This window comes from Bos grunniens, chromosome 8, assembly GCF_055505025.1.
Source record: "Bos grunniens cultivar Pamir isolate PY7600 chromosome 8, Bosgru_T2T1.0, whole genome shotgun sequence".
In the NCBI taxonomy this organism is placed as follows: domain Eukaryota; kingdom Metazoa; phylum Chordata; class Mammalia; order Artiodactyla; family Bovidae; genus Bos; species Bos grunniens.
The window spans coordinates 42,106,349-42,128,662 of record NC_141172.1 but is presented as its reverse complement, the minus strand read 5'-3'; the positions used below and the strand labels follow the sequence as shown (position 1 = coordinate 42,128,662).

The following is a 22,314-nucleotide window of genomic DNA, read 5'->3' as shown; positions in this document are numbered from 1 at the left end:
ATAAATGGCGACTTCGCTCCCGCCGGCGCCGCCACACTTCGGTTTTAACCTCGGGACAGACTTCCCGGCTGCACGGAAGGCCGCCAGGGAGGATTCTGGCGGAGCGCGGCGGGAGGGGCGCGGCGGTTGCGAGGAGGCGGGGAGCGCCGGGCCGAAGCGCCTCGGCCAATCAGCGTGCACACCGCCTGACAACCGGCCAATCAGCGGGCACAGAGCTCGGGGGCCCAAGCGGATAATACTGGGAAAGGGAGCCGAGGCTGGCGACTTCAGCCAGGGGCAGTGCGCTGTTCGCTGCTGCTTGCGCCCGCCCGTCCGCGCGTTCTGGGAACTCGAGATCGAAACCTGGTCAAGACGACCCAACCTTCCAGTTCAGCTAAGGTCAGAGAAAGCCAGAAGCAGACTCAGCGAGGTGAAGCGCCTGGCTGCTGAGGAATGATCAGAGTCCGGGATGTGCGGAGCCTGGTCGCTAAGAATTTGACTCACTTTCTCCATGCTCCTTCTCTTCCACTCCTCATCCACTGGACTCCGGGCCTCCAGCTGTCAGCCCCAGATTTCGTGACAGGGTGTGGCGACCCCGATTTCTGTTTGCAAGCCCTGCCAGCAGCCCAAGAGCAAGGTCCCAAGGCTGGATTTCTTTTGCCTAGGCTGCTTAGCCGGGGCCTCAGAGTCTTGGTGAGTTGATGTGATGTTGCTGGGGTGGGCAAAGGGCGTGAATCATCTTTCCCTACCTTTCCTATTCTACTTGTATGTCTTGTCTTTAAGTGCAAATCATGAACGATGTACACAGAGCCCGCCTGGCTTAGTGCTGCGCGGCTGAAACACTGCTGATGCTGGACGGGTGTCTGCAGCTCTGTGCCCAATGTCCCCATGGGATTCTATTGGCAGCAAAACAACTTTGATTTTTAGTTGATTAAATCTGGCGTATCCTGGGGGTGGGGGGAGTGTGCTGGGGTGTGGGGTGAGTTTGGGGAGGATAAGAGAATCTCTCCAAGCCCGACAGGTGTAGGAGGATGACAGGTGTGTGGGAATTGTGGGTGGTACCTCGCAGGGTCCAAAGGTCCCTTGTGATCTGGAAGAAAACAGTTCTTCCATGGACATTTTTATATTCATCATGGCTATACTAGTTGGATATGGCAAAGCCTGACTAGTGACCAAGGCCGTGGTAGTTGAACACGCTATCTTTACCCAGGGACTTGTCCCAAAAGCGTGTGTGTGTAAAGCCAGAGAGGGTTGGTGTTCACAGAGCACTTAGAATGCACAGATAGGAACCTTGTTGGGTTGGGGAACCGTGACGGGGCCTAAAGATACAAGAAATAAATGCTCGTGTGGTCTGGATGTGAAGAACGTGTAGAGAAGTGGGCTTCTCAAGAGGTCGGAGGCAGGCAGACCAGGCGCTCTGGGCCCCAAGCCTGGGGACGGTGCCTGACGGCTGTCGGTCGGTGGGTCTTTGGGTGTTTTCCTGTCTCTCCAGAGTGCAGGCCACTGAGCATAGGCCCGGGCGAGGCGTGGTGCGCCATGGCGGACGGGCAGCCGGGTCCCGCCGTGGACTGGGAGATCGACGTGGAGAGCCTGGAGCTGGAGGAGGACAGCCGCGGGGCACCGCCGCCAACGCCGCCCGGGCCCAGCCCGCCGCCTGCCTACGAGGACGACGACGACGCGGAGGACGAGGACGACGTCGACGCGGAGGACGAGGGAGACGGGGAGGAGGCGGCCGCATCTCCAGGGGTGCCGGGGCGGCCGGAGCGGCAGGGAGCCCTGGCCCCAAGGCCGTCCACGGCGCCGCAGGCCTCGCAGGCGCCCGCCGGGCCTCCGGAGCGCGGCGCAAACGCGGGCGGCGGCGCGGAGCCGCGCAAGCTCAGTCGCACGCCCAAGTGCGCGCGCTGCCGCAACCACGGCGTGGTTTCCTGCCTCAAGGGCCACAAGCGCTTCTGCCGCTGGCGTGACTGCCAGTGCGCCAACTGCCTGCTGGTGGTGGAGCGGCAGCGCGTCATGGCCGCCCAGGTGGCGCTCCGGAGGCAGCAGGCCACGGAGGTGCGTACCCGCCAGCCGGCTCACCCCCTCCCGGGTGTTTGGGGCCGCGGTGGGGGTCGGGAGTCGGGGAGGCAGGTAACGCACACTCTTCGGCCCGGGTCTTCCAGGCGCCTGGCCCTGCCTCAGAAGGATGTGAGGACACCTCTGCCCACGCTGGCCTGCGGTGTCGGGAGGCAGGAAGCCATGGCCATCGCTGGGGAACTTGGCAGAAAAGATTTTGTGTGAAGAAGCAGGCAGAGAGGTCTTGAAAGTGGTTTAGTTCCTTTGGGGACATTATGGGACATAATTTTATTTCGATTTTCTATATTTTATCGTTTATTTTGGTGGTGTTGGGAAGCGGAGGACAGAGGCCATTGCAGCTCCCTAAGTCCATGGGCGTATTACCCAGCTGATCGAGAAAAAGAACCACCCAGCACGTAGAGCTCACAGCACTTCCGCAGTCACGGGCCCCTTAGGAAAGTTGCTGCCTCTTTATGTGTTTGTCAGTCGTGTCCCACTCTGCGACCCCACGGACTGTAGTCCACCAGGCTTCTCTGTCCAGGGGGTTTTCCCGGCAAGAACACTGGAGTGAGTTGCCGTTTCTTACAGATGAGAGCAAAAGTGACGTGGGAATTTTGAAGAGACGTCTGACTTCCAGGAGAACTACCTAAGAACCAGTTGACAGATCTCTGCCGCCAGCGCGGGGCTATGGCTGTGAGGAGAGCCTGAATCTTCTTTAAGGGAAAGGGTCTTCTTGAACCTCGGCCTGGGACTGTGTGTTTCTTGTGTCCCTGTGCAAGCGCGCTCCGAAGAGAGCGGGCAGCTCCCACTTGGGGGTGGATGGAGAATTTTTGATATTACTTTTTGGCGAGAAGGGGCCGGGGAGTGGACCACAGGCAGGCCTTGGGCAGTGATCCTCATGGGAAGCCTCCCAAAGGCCCTAGAGAGCGCGGCGCGCTGGGCTCCAGAGGTGCCTGGGCCGCGGCGCGGCCTCCTCGGGTGTCCCGCGTGTTGCAAGGCGGTCTCTGCGTTCGCTCGCGCTCCCCGCGGCTTGCGGGCGGGGACGCGGGTGGGGAAGGGCCCGGAATTCCACCTACCGGGCGGTGACAGAGGGTGCGCCCGACTCTGGTTTTGCTCACCTTCGGGTGCCCAGTGAACAGCTTGGAGTTTTGGGCAGACCTGGAAACTTTCGACTTTTCCGCGTCGACTCTCTGTACCGGATCCCATCAGCCCTGCTTCGAGGAGAAACCTGCTCCACATCTCTGACCAACGTCGTCGGGTGCCCGGCGGAGTCTTTGGCCCTAGGCTGGGCTCCGAGGTTACAGCGGTTCGCCGCAGCTCTGTTTTAGGGCCCGGCTCCTACCATCTCATCCACTGTGGATTTCACGTCCTCCCCGCCTGTCCCTCCACTTCTGAATGTGGACTATGTCTGGATGACTCTCGAAAAGTGGCCCCAGGGAAAGCCCGGGCCCTTGCCCCACAATTGGAGGGTTCAGACAGAGCATCTAGCTCATTGTGCTGGAACTAAGCGGTGCTGATATTAATTTGTTTAGAATCATCTTTACATGGGATGGGAAAATAAATACATTTAGAACGAGGAAGATTACTCATGCCTCTCCCTTGTCTTACACCACCTCCCCCCCCCCCCCCACCCTAGGGCTCTATTGATTGTGTTTCTTGTATTTACAGGACAAGAAGGGGCTTTCCGGGAAACAGAATAATTTCGAGCGCAAAGCAGTGTATCAGAGGCAAGTCAGGGCACCCAGTTTGCTGGCCAAAAGCATTTTAGAAGGTAAAGCAACGCAGAATTATCCTTTAGCCTTTTAAACTGTGTTCTCAGTGATTCTCATTATTCAGGCACATGGCATTTTTACTTATCTGTGAAGGAGCAATCTGAGGGGGAATTGCTTTTTATTGGAAAGTTTGGGTTTGGGAAGGAAATCAGGATTTGGGAAAATTAATCTCACATACCTCCTTTTTTTCACTGGTAATTTTGTTTTCTGCCTAGTAGTTAATGGGTTAACATGGAGTACATGTGAAATTTGCCCTAGTGTGAGGGATGTACAGATACATTGCCAAGTGATCCCAGAGCAGATGTCCTGGAAGGAAATAAATTAAAAGAAAAGAAATCTTTAGTTTCATTTGGAACTAAATAGAATGAGTCAAGTGAGTTTAACAGCTACCCACTGCCTTTAGTCTGGGCAGTCCAGCCTTTAATACCTCTCTTTTTAATTGTACTCCTTTTCTCTCTGGATTATCTACTTAAATTGCAGTTATTCCACGCTTCATTTTGCTATATTGACAGTTTATAGATTGTAGAATGTGGAAAAAGTTTTGAATCACACAAGAGAAGTGGAGGTTGAATTTGAACAGAGTGATGTCTCTCTCTCCGTGTGTTTGTTTTCTCTAAAGCTTGGGAATATATTACTTTTTCTTACAATACTACTGATTTTTAAAAATGGTTCAGTTTGGGTATGGAATTTATTTATTGATATAATAATATATTGACTGTCTCTCACCATTTAAAGAAAGGGAAAGTTTATATTTGCTCTAATTGCTGCCATTTCATAAGGCTCAGGTTGAAAAGCAGGTTTTTTTTTTTTTTTTAAAGTAGGCATTTGAATTGTTTTTCCTATGTGGCTTCTGAATTGAGTTGTTTCTGGACAGGTTTTAAAGTTTGTTCATGTCTCACCCTGCGCTGTATACTTCTGACCTTAGAATGGCTTCTCATGCATTCAAAATGAATTTGGTTACAAACTGGGTAAACAGATTTATAACCATAGGGACCACACTGATAAATTGAAATTGTGCCAAAGCAACTTGAGAAGTGGGAGGACAAAATGGAATAGAAAATCCAAGTAAATAACTTTCTGGCAAGAGCTCACCATAGAAATGTACACATTCATTTTCAAATTATATTTTATTTGCAAATGAGTATGATGGGTTTGTCACTATGTAAACACAAACATCACAAATGAATCCTTCAAACAGACTTGACAGTGGTGAGTGCTTGGGGCTGATGAAATACTCAAAGTATTTTGTGCTGCCAGGAATTCTATTTATGATTTATACTAATCTTTGTTTTTTACTTTATCCCTATTTATAAGATGTATAATGACTTAATCTATGTTCTAGTGATTGCTTGTTCAACCATTTTGGTATCTGGCCAATGTGATTAGTACTGGTGAAAGATGTTTCAGATCAGTTATTTTCCGTATAGCAGGGGGTACTCTGGCCTTTGTTTGTACTGGTAGTCAGAGATGGGGGTAGGGGCCCGGTTAAATTGTTCACTGCAGAGTCTCTTTAGTTAACAGCTCTTTTCAATTTTCTATGCTTTTCTGTTTCCTTAAGTCTTTCCTCTTTTTCTCCTCACTAATCTTTTTTAACTTTCTCTTTTTCCCTAGTTCTCCTTGGATTATTCTGCAACTGTACCAATGTGTACATAATGAGCCAACTTTAGAAAATAAAAGTGACATCAGCTCTAGGTATAGATATCTTTTTTTAAATAATGGAAAAAGGTGACATGGATAGTAATAAAGAATTGATTGAAGCAAGCTGAGCAGCCTTGTCTTCTTAATATATAGGCGCCTGGGGAGAATATTAAAATTTAAGCCAGTCAAGTATGCCTGTCAAAATAAACAAACCTATCATAACAACAACAACAACAAAAAGTTACAGTATGGATATTCTTCCCTGGGAAGGGATTCATTTTAAATTGAACCCATACTTTTGCTTTCTGTATAAAAATATTAGTAATATGGAACTGTACATAACTGTTGTGCTGATATGTATTGTTTCTGTTGCCTTCTGGATTTCCAGATTTTTTCTTATTAGATGTTAATCTCTGTCATGTGCAATGCTTACTTATTTTAGGCTACCGCCCCATTCCACCAGAGACTTATGTGGGAGGGAGTTTACCTCTACCTCCCCCTGTAAGTGACCGGATGAGGAAAAGGCGGGCCTTTGCTGATAAAGAGTTGGAGAACATTATGCTGGAGAGAGAATATAAAGAGAGGGAGATGTTGGAAGCTTCCCAAGCTGCTGCCTTATTCCTGCCCAACCGCATGGTGCATGGTTCTGAGTACAGCTCCTACAAAAGCGCCTACAGCCCCACCCCAGTGGAACCACCAAGCAAAGACTTCTGCAATTTTTTGCCCACCTGCCTTGATCTCACCATGCAGTATTCAGGCTCTGGGAATATGGAACTGATTTCTTCTAATGTCAGCGTGGCCACGACTTACAGACAGTATCCCCTCTCCTCTAGACTTTTAGTTTGGCCCAGGTGTGGCCCCATTAGTGACACCGTCCTCTACCAGCAGTGCCTGCTGAACACTACCACGTCAGTTCAGGCCCTGAAGCCTGGGACCAGCTGGGACTTGAAGGGAGTACGACTGCAGGATGGACTTGGAGCAGATCATGACATGATGCCACCGAAATTGGAAGGCTCTCTGGTGCTGCCTCACACTCCTGAGGGCCACATCTTAAGAAGTGACCTTCAGGGTCACCAGGCCCTCCCGGAGAGGTCTGCGTTCTCCCCACCCCGACGGAATTTCTCGCCCGTTGTTGACACGGACACCCTGGCAGCTCAAGGGCACGTCTTAACCAAGATCAGCAAAGAAAGCACCAGGCACCCTCTGCCACTTAAACATAATCCATTCCACTCATTATTCCAACAAACTCATAATGACAAATCAGGTCCCGAGTTGAAAACATCATCTGTCAAAGAGGCCTTTGAAGAGGCCCCTAAGAAACCCAGGGAGTGTTTAGTCAAGGAGAACCAGAAATACACATTTACAATAGATAGATGTGCAAAAGACCTTTTCGTAGCCAAACAAGTCGGAACAAAACTCTCAGTGAATGAACCCCTGTCATTTTCTGTTGAGTCTATTCTTAAGAGGCCTTCATCTGCCATCACTCATGTCTCTCAGTGAAAGGCTGCTTAAATGGAAAGCTGGATTTGCTGCCGTCTCAGAGGATTCTTACTAGTCACTAATTTTTTTAAAGATAAAAGTTGTATAAAGAAATTTCTAATGTAAATGATGATGATTAAAAAAATTCTGTATAATCTTATGCATGTACTTTACCTTACCACATAAATATATTTAAAGATGGAAATTGCTTATGTGCAAATTTTCAGGCTTTACATACCATTTCAAAAAGCAATAAAATTGACACTGTTTTCTAAAAGACCCAGAATTTGCTTAAGTAAATAGTTTCTCTGTCTAGGTAAAAAAGCAAGTGTCCATGAAACGTGTTCTTTATTTTTCTGTGATGCTGTGTATTTTCAGGTGCTCTTAATGGTTTCTGGGAGCCATAGGGGAACACTTGTAATGCCTTTGTTGTGCATTTTGGAGGTCATCTAAGTGTAGGTATTTAAAACTGAGGCAAACATAGCTAAGGAGAACATAAGGAAGATTTAGTTTATAGAATCTTCATTTCATGTGATTGGACAAAGTGAATTAATTTGAAGGGAAATGAAGTTTAATATCATTTATATGACATAGGTTCTTGGCATGGGTCCCAGTTTCCTTCACTGATGGGCCTCAGGCTTCCTTTCTAGGTTGAACATTCATTCTGTGATTTTTTAGGTTGCTGGGAGCCACAGAGCAGGTTCCCCTGCACATGGTGAACCCCAACTCAGCTCTGCGTTACTTTGTTCTTTCCTGGGATCTGGTGACAGCAGGCATTTAGCAGCAGACCTCGTCACAACTCGCAGCTGATCTGGGAGTCTCAGCTTCACGTGTCCCACATTTTTGCCAGTGTCAAAGGTGTAGCTTTCAGTGTAGCTCTCTTCTGAGATAAAAACATTTTGTCTTCAAACTGCTTCAGCAGATAGTTACCGAAGCCTGCAGATGTTTATCACAGCATAAGGGTAGGCTTCTTGTTTCTTACAACTTCCTCCCTGTTTTTAAGTTGTTATCCCCTTGTTATGTTCAACAAAATGTTATCTGTTGTTCTATAAGATTGATAAAATGTCAGTAAGGCATTTACGAAAGTATGAAATTCATCCCTGAAGACTTCACCCGTGGACCTGGAATCAAGTACTAGGATGTTATGGTCATTTCAAATAATCAAGAGCCAAATCCACCTTTTATTTTGCCATGGAGTGAGGTTTTTACTTTCAACTCTGCTCTCATTGGGTAACAGGAACGCTAGGTGGGCATATGGAATGTGCCAAGACATTCAGTAGTTTGAAGAATTTTTCACTCTGAAAAACATTAAAAATTATTTAAGAATGATTTTCTTGCTACTGATGAGCTCATATAAGGCTCAAGGGGTTCTCTGGATTGTTGCTTAAAATCAACAGCAGTTGCAAAAACAAGCCAGACTGTAGATTGATTTTCAGTTTGTACTTGTAAAATAACACTTGGTTTAGTTGAGTCAGATTTTCTTATTTTTACTGTTGCAAAAGCCAGAGTGAATGGAAGTACGCCAGAAAAAAAGAAAATGAAAGCAGGTGGAGATCCCAATAACTGTTGAAGATTCTCATTAAGTGCAGAGTGTTTTCTAGTCATGAAGTCCTGGTGTCAGAGACAGAATCTTGCACTGCAGTTGCCCCTCTGCCCCCACCCCCAGTCATCTTTGTTTTATCTTTACAGTTACTAATTGTTTTCCTCCTATTAGGAATTTATTCTTCATATTAAGTATAAGGGCTTCCCCGATGGCTCAGCAGGTAAAGAATCTGCCTGCAATGCAGGAGACACAGGAGATGTAGAATCGATTGCTGGGTGGGGAAGATCCCCTGGAGGAAGCAATGGCAACCCACTCCAGTAATTTTGCTTGAAAAATCCCATGAACAAAGGAGCCTGGCCAACTACAGTCCAAAGGGTTGCAAAGAATAGGACATGATTAAGACTGATGCACATACACATTAAGTGTAAACTTAGCATCGAAACTAACTGCTGCAGAGGTAATGGGGGAAATCACATTAGAAAAACCACATAAAAAATCCCATTGAGATGGCTTTCTTAATCCACACGTGGATTTTTGTCTTTTTCTTACCACATTTTAGGATTGGGAATATATATATATATATATATATTTGTCAAATTTTTTATACTTTTGTGTTCATTGGACATTTGAGCATATATTTGCTGACCTCTCTGTATATCATTTTAATCTCATTAAGTGAATCCAGTTGGCTGTGAATATTAGTAGTTTTCCTCACATTACCAGTGTCCAAAATTTCACTGTTTTGAACATTTATGAGGGTCAGTACTTTCCTTGGTGAATATATTACTCTACCATGCATTAATTCTGCTGTAATGATGAGTTCTTGGAATTTCATATCTACCATCAGCCACTCAGTGAGAGCTTTGTGCTTGGCACTTTGCTTCTTTTAATCTTTTCTCTTCTGTAAAAGCTAGTATTTGGCTATATACAGTCTTCAGAGAATACTGTCTTCAACAAATTGAATAAAAATTTCAGTTTAAGTATTTTTTATGTTCAAAACAATAAATGGATTTGGCTTTAATAATTTTTAAGAACTTAAGGAATAGCAAAACATGGACCTTTCCCTCAATTTGACTCAACAGTACAATAATGCACTTTAATAACCTATTTTCCTTCCATCTCAATGGATCAAGCAGTTCTGAATCCTTTACAACAATGGTTCTCAAGCTTTAATGCATGACCTGGGAATCTTGATAAATGCACATTCTGATTCTGTAGGTCTGGAATGGGCCTGAGCTGCATTTCTAACATTCCTCCCAGGGCCTGCCTGTGTTGCTGTCTTTAGACCACACTTTGAATAGCAAATGTTTACATTTCTATTATTTTAATACACATTTAACACACTCTTCTGTGCATGTTAGGTTCTAATGCAATAGAGTCATTATGAATTATTTAATATTGGGTTAGCCAAAAAGTTCATTTAGGTTTTTCTGTAACTATGAATTATTAAAAAAATTTCCCTCCAAACCCATAGAATATCTGACATCAAGAGTGAATATTAATGTAAACTATGGACTTTGGGTGATTATGATGTGACAGTGAAGATTCATTAGTTAAACGTTCCACGCTAGTGGGGATATTGATAAGGGGGAGGTTATACATGTGTTGGGGAAGGGGGGACATGGGAGATCTCTGTACTGTTCCCTCAATTTTGCCATGTCAGTTACGAAAGTTCCCTTTCTTTTTGACCCCTTGGTGGCAGAAGTAGAAGACCTAGGCAAAGTCATGAAGCAAACAAGTTGCTTCTGTTTTCCCTTTTTTTTAATGCCTAGATATTCTTTCAATTTGGTTAAAAAGTAATATGTATTTGCAATTGTGATAAAATACACATAGCATAAAAATCACTGTCTTAACCATTTTTAAGTACACAGTCAGTGGTATTTAAGAATATTCACATTATGTACAACCATAACCGCCATCCCTCTCCAGAACTCTTCTCGCAAAACTGAAACCCTTTTACCCACTAAACAATAATAACTCCTTGCTCCCCACAGCCCTTGACAAACACTGTTCTCCTTTTATTTATTTATTTATGGCTGTGCTGAGTCTTCCTTGCTTTTGCGTGGGGCTAGGTGTGGTGAGCAGGGGCTCCTGTTTAGTTGGGGTGTGTGGGCCTCTCATTGTGGTGACTTCTGTTGCGGAGCACGGGCTTTCTAGTGCTCGGGCTTCAGTTGTGATGTGTGGGCTCAGTAGTTGCTGGACTCTAGAGCACAGGCTCAGTAGTTGTGGCACACTTGTTTAGTTGCCCTTCAGCATGTGGGATCTTCCCAGACCAGGAATTACACCAGTGTCTCCTGCATTGGCAGGCAGAGTCTTAAACACTGAGCCACCAGTGAATTTGACTATTTTAGGTACCTCATATAAGTGGAGACATAATGTATTTGTCCCTTTGTGACTGGTTTATTTCACTTAGAATATTGTCTTCAAGTTTTATGCATGTTGTAGCATATGTCAGAATTCCCTTCCTTTGTAAGACAGTAAGTAGTATTCCGTTGCATGTGTATGCCACATTTTCTTTATCCTTTGATCTGTTGATGAACACTTGGGTTGCTTCAGTGCTGCTGTGAACATGGGTGTGTAGCTATCTCTTCTCCTAGTCTCCACTTCCTGATTTCACTTTCCAGCGTCAAGAACTCCGTTTTCTCAAGTGTACACCCGTCCCACATGGTTTTCTCGTTTCCTAGCGAGTGAACCATCTCCATTCCTCACCAAGTTAGCTCTGCTTTGCCCAGAGAGGCTCCAGTGTCAGTCATGTACCTTTTAATGTGAGTTTAAGTGAATGTGTTATCACATCATCTTCATTTAAAAGCTTAATTCTGATTGTAGACTGAAAGACTTGCATTAACTTGTATTAAGAAACTTTCTGGAATGTCTTCTGGAAAGTCTCAGCAGTGCTAAAGAGCAAAGAAATGGCTGAAGGTCAGGATGAAGTAAGAAAAGGAGAGTCTGCAATTCCCTGTAGAATCATAAAGACATCACTTCATTTTGAGGCTGGATTTTCAATTGGGACTAGAATTCTACTGCCCATCCTGATTTTATTTATTTTTGGATTAACTTTTTTGTTCCTATTCTAGGTCTGTAAGCTTAGGCTTATTTCTTAATAAGCCCTAGGGCTGTTAGTTTTTGATATGGCTGGATTCTGCAGTTTGTACATTTTGGTTTGTGGCACCCACTTATATTTATTTTAATGGTTGTACCAAGCTTTTATCATACTCTACCATCCTTAGTTATGTTGTTTTCTACCTTGTTATATCTGAACATGTTTAGAGTATGTGGTTGTTCATGGAATTCAGTTTAATGAACATCGACTGAGAACTTTTTGTATGCCAGATACATGCTGATAAGTGGGCCTATATTATTTAGGTTCTTTTAAGTAGAAAAAAGAACCCACAAGACTACTTTTTTTTTTTTTTTAAGTAAGATTTTATTTTAAAGAGAAGGACATAAGAAGGATGGAAATCTTGGCACTTAGCAGGTCTCCCAAAGACTGGGACATGGTCAGAACACTAAAAGGTGGTTCAGTCCAGGTCTGGCAACCTTGCTTCCTTGTTGTTCCCTTGGCAATTACTGCGTGACCTAGGGAAAGTAACTGAAAGTGCTAGTTGCCTCTTCAATGTCTACTCTCCTCTCCTTTAGTGACAGAGCCCTCGATTTATTTGGACTGGTGACAAGCCCAGCTAAAAGTCTGCATTTCCAGCCTGATTTGCATCTAGGTGTGGCAACCCACTCCAGTATTCTTGCCTGGAGAATCCCATGGAAAGAGGAGCCTGGCGGGCTACAGTCCATGGGTCAGAAGAGTTGGACGTGACTGAGAGGCTTAGCACGCATGCACGTGACTCTTGTGACACAGGTGGACAGCCATGGGTAGACTTGAGGGTATCTAACAGAGACTGGAACCACAAGGAGCAGCACATTTGGAGTTTTTCTGTTTTGCATTCTTTATTCCTGGAATTTGGAAGAATCCTGTAGCACGTGATGACATTTAGGTTGGCAGCCATGTTCAAAGGAGGCTGAAGCAGAGAAATCAAAAAAGTCTAGATGCCTGATTCTTTAGAGGATCTGCTATAGCAGCCCTCAATTGCTTTCCTCTGTTCATTTTTTATGGGAGATACCATGTGCATGCGTTGTCACTGGCTCATGGTTACAAACAGCTGAATGTAATCGCTTTTGGTAAAGTGGGGAGGGTTCCTCCATTCTGATGAAGCATCTGCTGGGTGTGCCTGCTTTTCCTCTGTTCCCACTCTCTTTTCTCTAATTTTCCTTCCCTTCTTTACTATTGTCTCTATGTGCATCTTTTGGCTTCTTTCTCTGCTATTGTTCCATCATACTGTAACTCCTTCCTCCGTACCAAGAGTAGGATCTGATGAGTTCAGCTAATTCCTGTTGTCTTCTTTCATCCAAGCCTTACAGGTAAGGTACTTGGATTTGGTCTCCATGGGGAGTCCTGTGGTATAAGCCATGGTGTTCTCCATTAGGAAACCTCTCACTGGCTTTAGGGGGCTCTTGGAATATTAATATACTATATCCCCTTACAAATTAGTTAAAAATACGAATAAGACATGGTCCCTGCACCCTAAGGGCTCAGAGCCTACTGGAGCAGAAGCCTACATATGCTTAGTGGGCTCTTTGTTTTGTTTTGTTCTTTACAAAAATCCAACTCTAAGTCAGATGACAATGATAAAACAGCTAACTTATGTTCTTCATTTTTTGTCTGAAACTTTTCATGCATTATTTCATTTAATTCACACAAAGTTTAACTTGTGAAGTAGATATAATTGTTATCCTCACTTTACATGTAAGAACACAGGCTTAGAGAAGTGAAGTAGCCTGCCCAGGATCACACACTGGGGACGTGACTGTGTAGGGAAGAATCCCAGGTCACTGGAATTTCAGAGAGTGTACTCTTAACCTGCATCTTATGCAACCTCACAGAAATGAAACGAAGCTCCTTTTCATGCCCATATCTTGGTGTATGAGGACAGAGAGGTGGGAGATGTGAGTTCCAATTCATGCTTCCTCTTTCTGTCCTTTTACTTCTCAGATTTTGTTTCCATCTGTAAAACAAGGGTTGGTGAAATGGGCCTGAAAGACTTGGCTGTTGAAAGGCAGAATTTGAATCCTGGTGGACCACATGCTTGTCACGTGGCAAGAAGATTCAACAGAACTCCTGAGCTGTGGTGGCTCTGGCTGGTCTATTCATCCTGGGCTCCATCTGTAGTGTTAATCCTCTGGAAAGAGACTCTTTAAAACCCACTTTATGTGGAATAAAACTAAATTGTCCAGGGGGACATCTGAAGCATGAACCAGAGGATGTGTTTAAGAAGCTTACCCTGATGCTGAAAAGCCTCCAACAGGAAACTGACATGGCTCATAGTCACTAAGTCAGCTCTAGTCTACTTTTTATATGGCATTTCTCTTCCTTTCTCCACTCACTTAAATGACCATATTCTTAATATGAACCTGTTCCCTTAGATTGCTTCCAGGAGGCAGCATGGCAAACTAGAATGCATACAGGCTTGGAGTTAGGTTAAAGCAATTTAAAATCTAGCTCATCCTTGGCCAGTCATCTCACTTTTCTGAACTTCCTTTTTCCCTTCTGTGCAGTGGAGACAATAACATCAGAATTGTTCAGAGGATTAAGTAGTTTAATGTGTATAAAGGGCTTGATCCAAATCAAGTTGCTCTCCCTACCTTTGACCCTTGATATTCCCTAGAAGGTATTTCTCTTCACCAGGAGTCTGTAACTTCAAACAGCCTACAAGAATTACATGGTTTTAAAGACTAATTATTAAGATGGAAAAATTTAGCCTCAAGATTCTACAGAACTGTAGACTATGTCATTTAATTTTATAACATAATAAACATTTTATGATAGCATGTGTATAATAAAATAAATGCTGTAATAAAATATAATAAATGCTATAATAAAAGTGAGCCATTTTGTACCCACTCATAATATGGACTTCTTTTCTAGATTTTAAACTATTAAAAAAATAGGTGAAGAATGTACATGGTGCAAGACTACAAAGGATGTACAGTGTAAAGTAAGCTCCTGAATCCCCTCTTCAGAATCAACTGCTATTGCTCATTCATTACATATCTTTCCAGAGATAATCTGTGAACACAGATGCATGAATGGGAGATGACATGTGCAGAGTTCTGCACTTTGCCTTTAGTAGTGTATCCTGGGACACATTCCATGCCAATTCATGTTGAGCTGCTTTAATGTTGACTTAATGTAGACTCTGTGTCTTGAACTAGATTCTCAGAGATGACCTTCTCAGATGGTAAAGAGTCCGCCTGCAATGCAGGAGACCCAGGTTCAATCCCTGGGTCAGGAAGATCCCCTGGAGAAGGGCATGGCTACCCACTGCAGTATTCTTGCCTGGAGAATTCCATGGACAGAGGAGCCTAGCTGGCTACAGTCCCTGGGGTTGCAAAGAGTTGGACACCACTGAGCGACTAACACACAGTGTAGTCCACTCTCTATATCCGTGGATTTCACATTCACAATTTCAACCAATGAGCTGCCATTCAGTTGAATTGGTGAATGCAGAACCCTCAGTACTGAGGGGTGACTGTATTCATTGTACTGCACCATTATATCTACAGGATTTGAGCTTCACAAATTTTGGTATCTGTTGGGGTTCTCAGAACCAATCTCCCCATCCATTCCCTTTGTATACAGAGAGAGAGGACTGTGCAAACTTTCACTGTGTAGAGGAGGACACTGGCTTACAGGAGTGTGAACTGTTCAAGGTTGCAGATCCCTTAATTTTCATTCTGGTGAGCTTTCCTTGTCACCAAGCTGTGGATGAGTATAGGTGTGTGCACAGACGTGTGTGAGCACACTGGCCAGTGAGTTAGCTAATACCTACTACTTGTGACATGGTACCTTTAATTTAAAAGTTATAACAAGCCTTTCATTTTAAAGTCATAACAAGAGATACAGACACAAATGAGGAGAGAGAGCTTAAGTAAAGAATCTGTTCAAGGTTTTTGGTTCTCTCAGGCTCTAAAATCCATACCCTTTGGCACTGCACCCAACTTTCTCTCTTCTTCTTAGAGGTAACAGTTTCAGGAAAGTGGGGACAAAGGATGCAAAGTGGCGTAAAGTGATTAGATTTTAATTAAATGTGAAGTACTTCTCTGGTGGCTCAGATGGTAAAGAATCCTCCTGCAACATGGGAGACCTGAGTTCGATCCCTGGGTTGGGAAGATGCTCTGGAGGAGGGCATGGCTACCCACTCCAGTATTCTTGTCTGGAGAATCCTCATGGACAGATGAGCCTGGTGGGCTACAGTTCAGGGGTCACAAAGAGCTGGATACGACTGAGCGACTAAGTGCGCACACACATACTTCCAGTAAAACAAATGACTCTGTTGAATCTTGAGGGAAAGGCACATTGTGTTGTATTGGCGGAGGTGAGGGTGGCTGGGAAGATGGGTCGTTAGGAAGTGTGGGTCAAAGTTGCCTGCAGGTGTGGTGAGGGCATCACAGCTTCATGACAGCCCAGTCTGTAGGCTCTCTCAGAATGACACCGCTAAGTGACGTCTTGTTCGTAAGAACCAAACCTGTCAGCCAACTTGGTCAGCATCCCACTTCCTTCTTTTAAACCATGGCATGTGTTGCCCAGTTTCATTTCCCTCTTTCCCCTGGAATGTGCTCCCTTATCAGACTTGGAAGACAAAATCATTCGAGCCACCTTCAGTCACAGTGAAAACACCACTGTATTTCTCATTTATGTTATAGGTTTAGATTCCTGCAAGGCCTGCCTTGCAGCACTGAATCACAGTGGATCCTAAGGCTGTGTCCATGACAGTGGATTGTGAACAGTAGATGACATAGTCATGTGGCCACAGCCATGGTGGCTGGCTGCCTCCGGCCAGGATCTGCCTTTTTCTGGCAAGTTGAAAAGCACTCCCTGCTCACAGGTAGTGTCATGAATGTTTCTTCCCTATTTTGCATTGAATATGTGTGTGTATGTGAGTATGTGTGTGTATGTGTGTGTGTATCTTTTTTTCTTTCCTCTTTTATTCCCTTATCACATAGCATAAAATGTATTAATTTTATATCACAATGTTTAAATATTATTATTTAGTATTTTATTAATCATTATTATTTTACATCATAGTCTATAAGTTATGGGATATGATGAAGAGTAAACATGACTTAAGGACTTTACCCCCTGTTTGTTCTGAGGTGGAGGTTACTGTGATTTCAGCCTACACAAGATAGTTATATCATGTTAGGCAGAATTATGACCTTATTACTGTTTTATTTAAAGATCAAATATGGTTTAAAGAGATGCATGTGGATGCCAGTTTGACAAAGGGTTAATCTTACCATGTGATCTTGGTGGGGCACAGTGTGCCCAAGATTAAACATAATTTTTGGTGTGTCTGAGAGGGTGCTTCCCAATGAGATCAGCATTTGAGTTGGAGGACTCTGTAAAGTAGACTGCCCTCCCCACCGGGGATGGGCATTGTCCAGTCCATCGAGGGCCCAAATAGAATGAAAGACAGAGGAAGGAAGAATGAGTCCCTTTTTCCAGCCTCACTGCATGAACTCAGACATCTTATCTCATCTTCTGCCTTTGGACTGAGGTTTACACTTGGCTCTCCTGGTTTTCAGGCATTTGGACTCATACTGAATTATGCCGTTGGCTGTCCTGGGTCTCCAGCTTTCAGATGGGAAGAATTTCAACTTCCATAATCTCATGAATCAGTTCCTCATCACTCACAACTCTTGTAGCTTTCCCACTGAAAACTCATGGGGTTGGAGTTTGTAAATCTAACTCCAGAGCTCTGCTTGCCTTTTGGTGCACCTGCTACCAGGCAGTGGTGATTAGTTATGGTCTCATGGATCAGATAGATACTGAGGAAACGTGGATTGGCATGCTTTTCCATCCAGCTAGGGGAACTAAGGGAACACGCTTCATAAACCTCTTATTGGATGTACATACTTTTTGTATAATTTTGTGCAAGATAACGAATATTCTATGCCTTTCTGTTCTTGTCCATAAAGTGGAATTACTTACATATATGTCACCGGGATGTCACACAGATTTAAATTAGGTCTTGTATTGTGTGCACTCAATAAGTATACGCTAACTTTGGATAATTATTATATCGATGTTCATAGTTTTGCAAAAATGGATTTTCCTGGCAGCTATATTCTACGTTCTAACCTGTCTTTTTTATTTGTGGGAAAGCCTTTTAGCTTACAGCCTACCTTTGTGATCAAGAAAGATTTTTAGCATGTGGATGTTCATAACCAATAGGTTCCCAGATCACTGCCAGACATAGTGCTGATTTTTAAACAAGTTGTATTTTCCTAGACTATACTATTTTGAAACACTTAACCAGAATCCAACACTCTTTCTGAGAAAGTAAAGGATGCAATTTTTTCATAATTAATTGCTATAAAAACATGGATACTTATGAGCAAAGAATAATTCAATTTTTTTCAGTATCTAATTTTCTGATAATGAAGTAATGACTGAAAATGGCTTATACTCAAGGTGAAGCCTACTGAGGATGAGAATGCCAGCTATTAGATGTTGCCAAATCAGGACAGGATAGGAATGTTCCTCTTTCCAGACTGTTATTGTAATCCTTAGGTCTTTTATTCGCAGGAGACCTAAACCCTAAATAATACAGAATAAACTAGGACACTGAAATGAAGGTAGGGGCAGGGGTATTTGAAAGGCATATTCATGATTCATTTATGCTTGTTCTCAAAATTCAGTGTATCTTGAATAATTTTGATAGTGTATCCTGCAGATTTAGGGCATCAAAAAAAGTAAGTTTTTTGATGTAGACTAGATTTTGGGTTTGCAGAAATACCGCTGCACTCCATAAACTGATTATGTGCCTGGGAGAAGAATATCCACTCACCAGCTCCTGCTGACAGGATTGTATACTGGGTGTTGTGTTAGAATACTTTGTGTTGCAAGTGACAGAAATCTAACCCTTAAGCATTTAGTTTAAACAGAAATGGAGAATATTTGAAATACAGGGGTTTCTTACATAATTGAAGAAGGATTTATAAATAAAATCTCAAAAGAAGCAAGGAAATGTTCAGACTTCCCTTCAGGAACAACTGGAACTGGGACATTTATCTCTGTACCGGATTCTCTCATGTCTAACATCTATCATTGCTTCTTCTTGCGGTATTCTTCCTTCATTCGCTCTCATTGCAGACCAAGTCCCTCCCAAGCGTCATATTTCATAGCTTTCACCCCTGAGAATACTGAATTCCTACCTTTGTTCCATTTAAAAGTCCTGGGAAAGAACTCTGATTGGTCAGGCTTGGGTAAAGTACCAATCTTGGACCAATCAACCCTAGCCAGGAAGATGAAGAGATAGGGCCTAGGCATTGCTACCAGAGACCAGAAGAGAGACTCCTGAGTCAAGTAGACCCCATTTGGTACCAACCACAGTTTGCTAGTCCCAGGTCTCTTTAGGTGCTCAGGCATCTCTTCATTTCCTGAAAAAATCCTGTACACTTGGTATGTTCCTATGCTGAAATCCAGGTATAGAAATCTGGAGGAACTCTGGATGATGTACCTGCAGACCACATAATAATCTCTGGCCCAGGGGAAAAGATCCTCTTGGCCATAGGATAAAGATGTAGAGAAATTTCTTGCACCACACACCCTAAAGGAACACACATTTCTTAGAGCCAGGGGTGAACATGATCACTTTGGCATTTTCTTTTCCCCATAAAAAGACATATCAAACCACTAACACATTCATTTCCCTAACTTCCTTTGCAAAGGCTCATCCTACCTCCCCATCTTTGAAATACTCAGTGGAGACACTCACTGGCTTTGATATCACAAATAATTTTTTCTTTGGGATGAAGGTGTTTGCTGAGGCAGCAGATTTCCCTGCTTGATTCTTTATTTGTGCATTAAAATATAATAGGTCTGCAGTTTTAATCCTGGACCAGAAAGAACATAAAACATGTTTGATCTCTGGTTCGTGATGGAGCTCCTTAGGTCTTGGATAGATTACTTCTGAATAGGTGCCCTTTGCCCAGAATTCCAGCGAGTACTCCAGGGCAAAGATAAACTGTGTCTCCAGAGATGAAAGGACAGTTATTTTTCCACAAAACCTCATAAATCAGTTTTGATATTGTTTTTGTTTGATTTGATTTTTTTTTCAGGCACAACATTAGGGCTGTTCGATCCGTTTAATTGAAAATATTTGTATAGAGTCCTGGGTTTTCTTTTGTGATGAAAAGTGTTGCCTCAAGAAACGAGCTGATAAATTGCAAGGCAAAGTGAAATGAACATCCACCCAGCAACAGGGTCTGAGAGTCCAACATCTGATTGTACTTAGTGAGGAGGAAACTTGAAAAAAAATCAACCCAACTTTCATTTCTTGCTTCTTTTATCCTTAAGCTCAGCAATAAACTAGCACTCTTTGGTTAAAAAGTCAAGGGAACAGATGTATCATACTGGTGCTTCAGCATGTATATTTCAAGCAGAGCACGTAAAGTATGCGAACGCCTCTCAACCCTCAGTGGAGAGAGCCTCAAGGAGCATGTGCCACGCTGCTGTCAGTCACCAGGGCACATCCCTGAAATTATAGCTCCTCTAGTTAGCTGGGGAGAAGGCAATGGCACCCCACTCCAGTACTCTTGCCTGGAAAATCCCATGGACAGAGGAGCCTGGTACGCTGCAGTCCATGGGGTCCCTAAGAGTTGGACACGACTGAGCGACTTCACTTTCACTTTTCACTTTCATACATTGGAGAAGGAAATGGCAACCCACTCCAGTGTTCTTGCCTGGAGAATCCCAGGGACGGGGGAGCCTGGTGGGCTGCTGTCTATGGGGTCACACAGAGTCGGATACAACTGAAGCAACTTGGCAGCAGCAGCGGTTCGCTGGAGCTTGGTACAAAGGGATGCACTTCTGGAGGCTGGCTGCTTATTTCACAGAAAGGAAGTAAGTGGTTGGCTTGTACAGAGCTGAAACACCGACATTTGACAGCTGGTAGGTCACAAGCGGAGCCTGGAAATGATACTGTTGAAAACTAGGGACAAACCTCAGAGGCAGTTTAAAAAGGCACTGAGTGCAAGGTCTTGCGTTCTGTCCCGGAAGACCTGGGTTGTGTTCCACCTAGCCCTTGCTAGTCAGAGGAAGTTATTTAGTTTCTGCTCCCAAAAATTGGGCCTATCTGTGTTTGCCTCAGAGAACTTTTAGGATGAATGACAGTGCGTGCGTCTGTGTTCGGTCTCTCAGTCCTGTCCACGTCTTTGTGACCCTTTTGGACTGAAACCTATCAGACTCTGTCCATGGGATTTTCCAGGCAAGAAAGCTGGAATGGATAGCCATTTCCTCCTCCAGTGGATCTTCCTGACCCGGGGATCAATCCTGCCATTCCTGTGGCTCTGACAGTGCAGGTGGATTCTTTACCTCCTGAGCTAATGAGTAACAGTAGTGTGCGTAAAATGATTTTCTTATGCTCTAGTGTAGAGTGTATTTTTTTAAATTAGAATTCATTACATATAAGAAAGGCTTCATTCAACTTTTTAAATTCAAAAGCTGAAAAGGACCTTTGAAACGATTTGGTTCGATTTACTCATTTTGAGAGACTTCCTGATTTTGAGGCAGTGGCTTTTCCCAGGAAAGGATGGGCATAATAGGCTGGAAAAGGCACATATTTCAGCCTTAGCATGGTGCTCCTGCTAAACCATGCTACTGTCAGACTCTAAGTGCCACCAGGGCAGGGCCCCCAGAGGTGTATTCAATGCCTGTTATGGTGCCTGGCGTTCAGTGAAAGTTTGTCCAGATGATAAATGAAACTCAGGGATGCTAAACTTTAACCAGAAGAGATCATTTTTTTTGCTTTGTGTTTCAGCTTTTACGTCTTTCTGAAGAGTCAATGAACAAAATATTGTGAACTTCTTATTACATAAGACAAATTACTAAGCAGCCTAATATGTGTACTGAACAAAAAAATGGGATATTTGAAGGAAAACTGCTAACTGATGTATGACAGTGCAGTTGAAACCCTAATCATTCTTAGGCTGTTAGGAAATACTTTTTTAGATGTCTGCTTTACACCTAGGATTATGATGCGTTAAACTGAGAAGAAAGGTTAAATGATTGTGGTTACCAAACATCGTACAGAATATGCACAAACAAACAAAACTAGTGAACAAACTGTTCTCTTGATGGTCCCCAAATGCCTTTAGGAATTAGTAATGACTCACATCTATTTTTCCCCGAGTTAGGATCAAATAAAGATGCCTATCCCTCTTCTCAAAAACACCCTTTTTGTAGGCTCAGGCCGGGATTCTTGGCCTGGTTTTCTGCATGGCTATGCGCGTTTTGCTCAGTAAGCGAATGGAATCCACAGAGAACCCCTTGACCACTGTTGGCCAGCTGCCATCCACTACTCCTACCTCTTCCTGCCATGTAAGGAAGGATGGCCAGATGAAGGGTAGTTAGACTCTGAAGGTCTGGCACATGGGGCTTCAGTGTTCCAAACTAGAGGAGCTTCTGTTGAATCTGTCCTTCTTTGTTGGGGAGCAGAGCTAGATAGGAGCAGGTGGCTTCCCAGGCAGTCTCATACTTGGTACCTTGATGCTCTGTAAATATGTGTCCAATTGTTACTCAGGCTGCATGGGAGAAGCATGAGTGGTGCTCTGCTTCTCTCTTTTCCCAAATAATTCAACTCCAGCCCCAAACATACTTATCTTTTTAAAACAAAAGCCTTGCATTCTGATTGAGTAGGGTTATTTGTTCACCTAAATGATTGAGCAAGCCTCTTATGGTGGCAGTTTAAACAAGGTCACCATGGACAGCCTTGCAGGTCATATGTAAATGACATCTGC

At 43.8% G+C, this 22,314-nt stretch overlaps 1 protein-coding gene across 19 annotated transcripts in view; it reads left to right on the top strand.

The window, feature by feature from the left end:
- Window positions 1–262: 262 nt before the first annotated feature.
- The window catches only part of DMRT2 (doublesex and mab-3 related transcription factor 2), a 347,384-nt gene continuing 325,332 nt past the window's right edge, over window positions 263–22,314 (top strand). For 12 of the 19 annotated variants that reach the window (XR_015169658.1, XR_015169656.1, XR_015169662.1 and 9 more), the window contains exons 1-3: window positions 263–672; window positions 1,472–2,031; window positions 3,700–3,802. Coding sequence is in view for 6 of the 19 variants with exons in the window: in XM_086415369.1 (XP_086271495.1) it covers window positions 1,318–2,031; window positions 3,700–3,802; window positions 5,884–6,941 (1,875 nt within the window). In the remaining 13 variants the exon portion in view is untranslated. The other 7 variants (XR_015169667.1, XM_086415373.1, XM_086415370.1 and 4 more) reach the window with 7 other exon arrangements.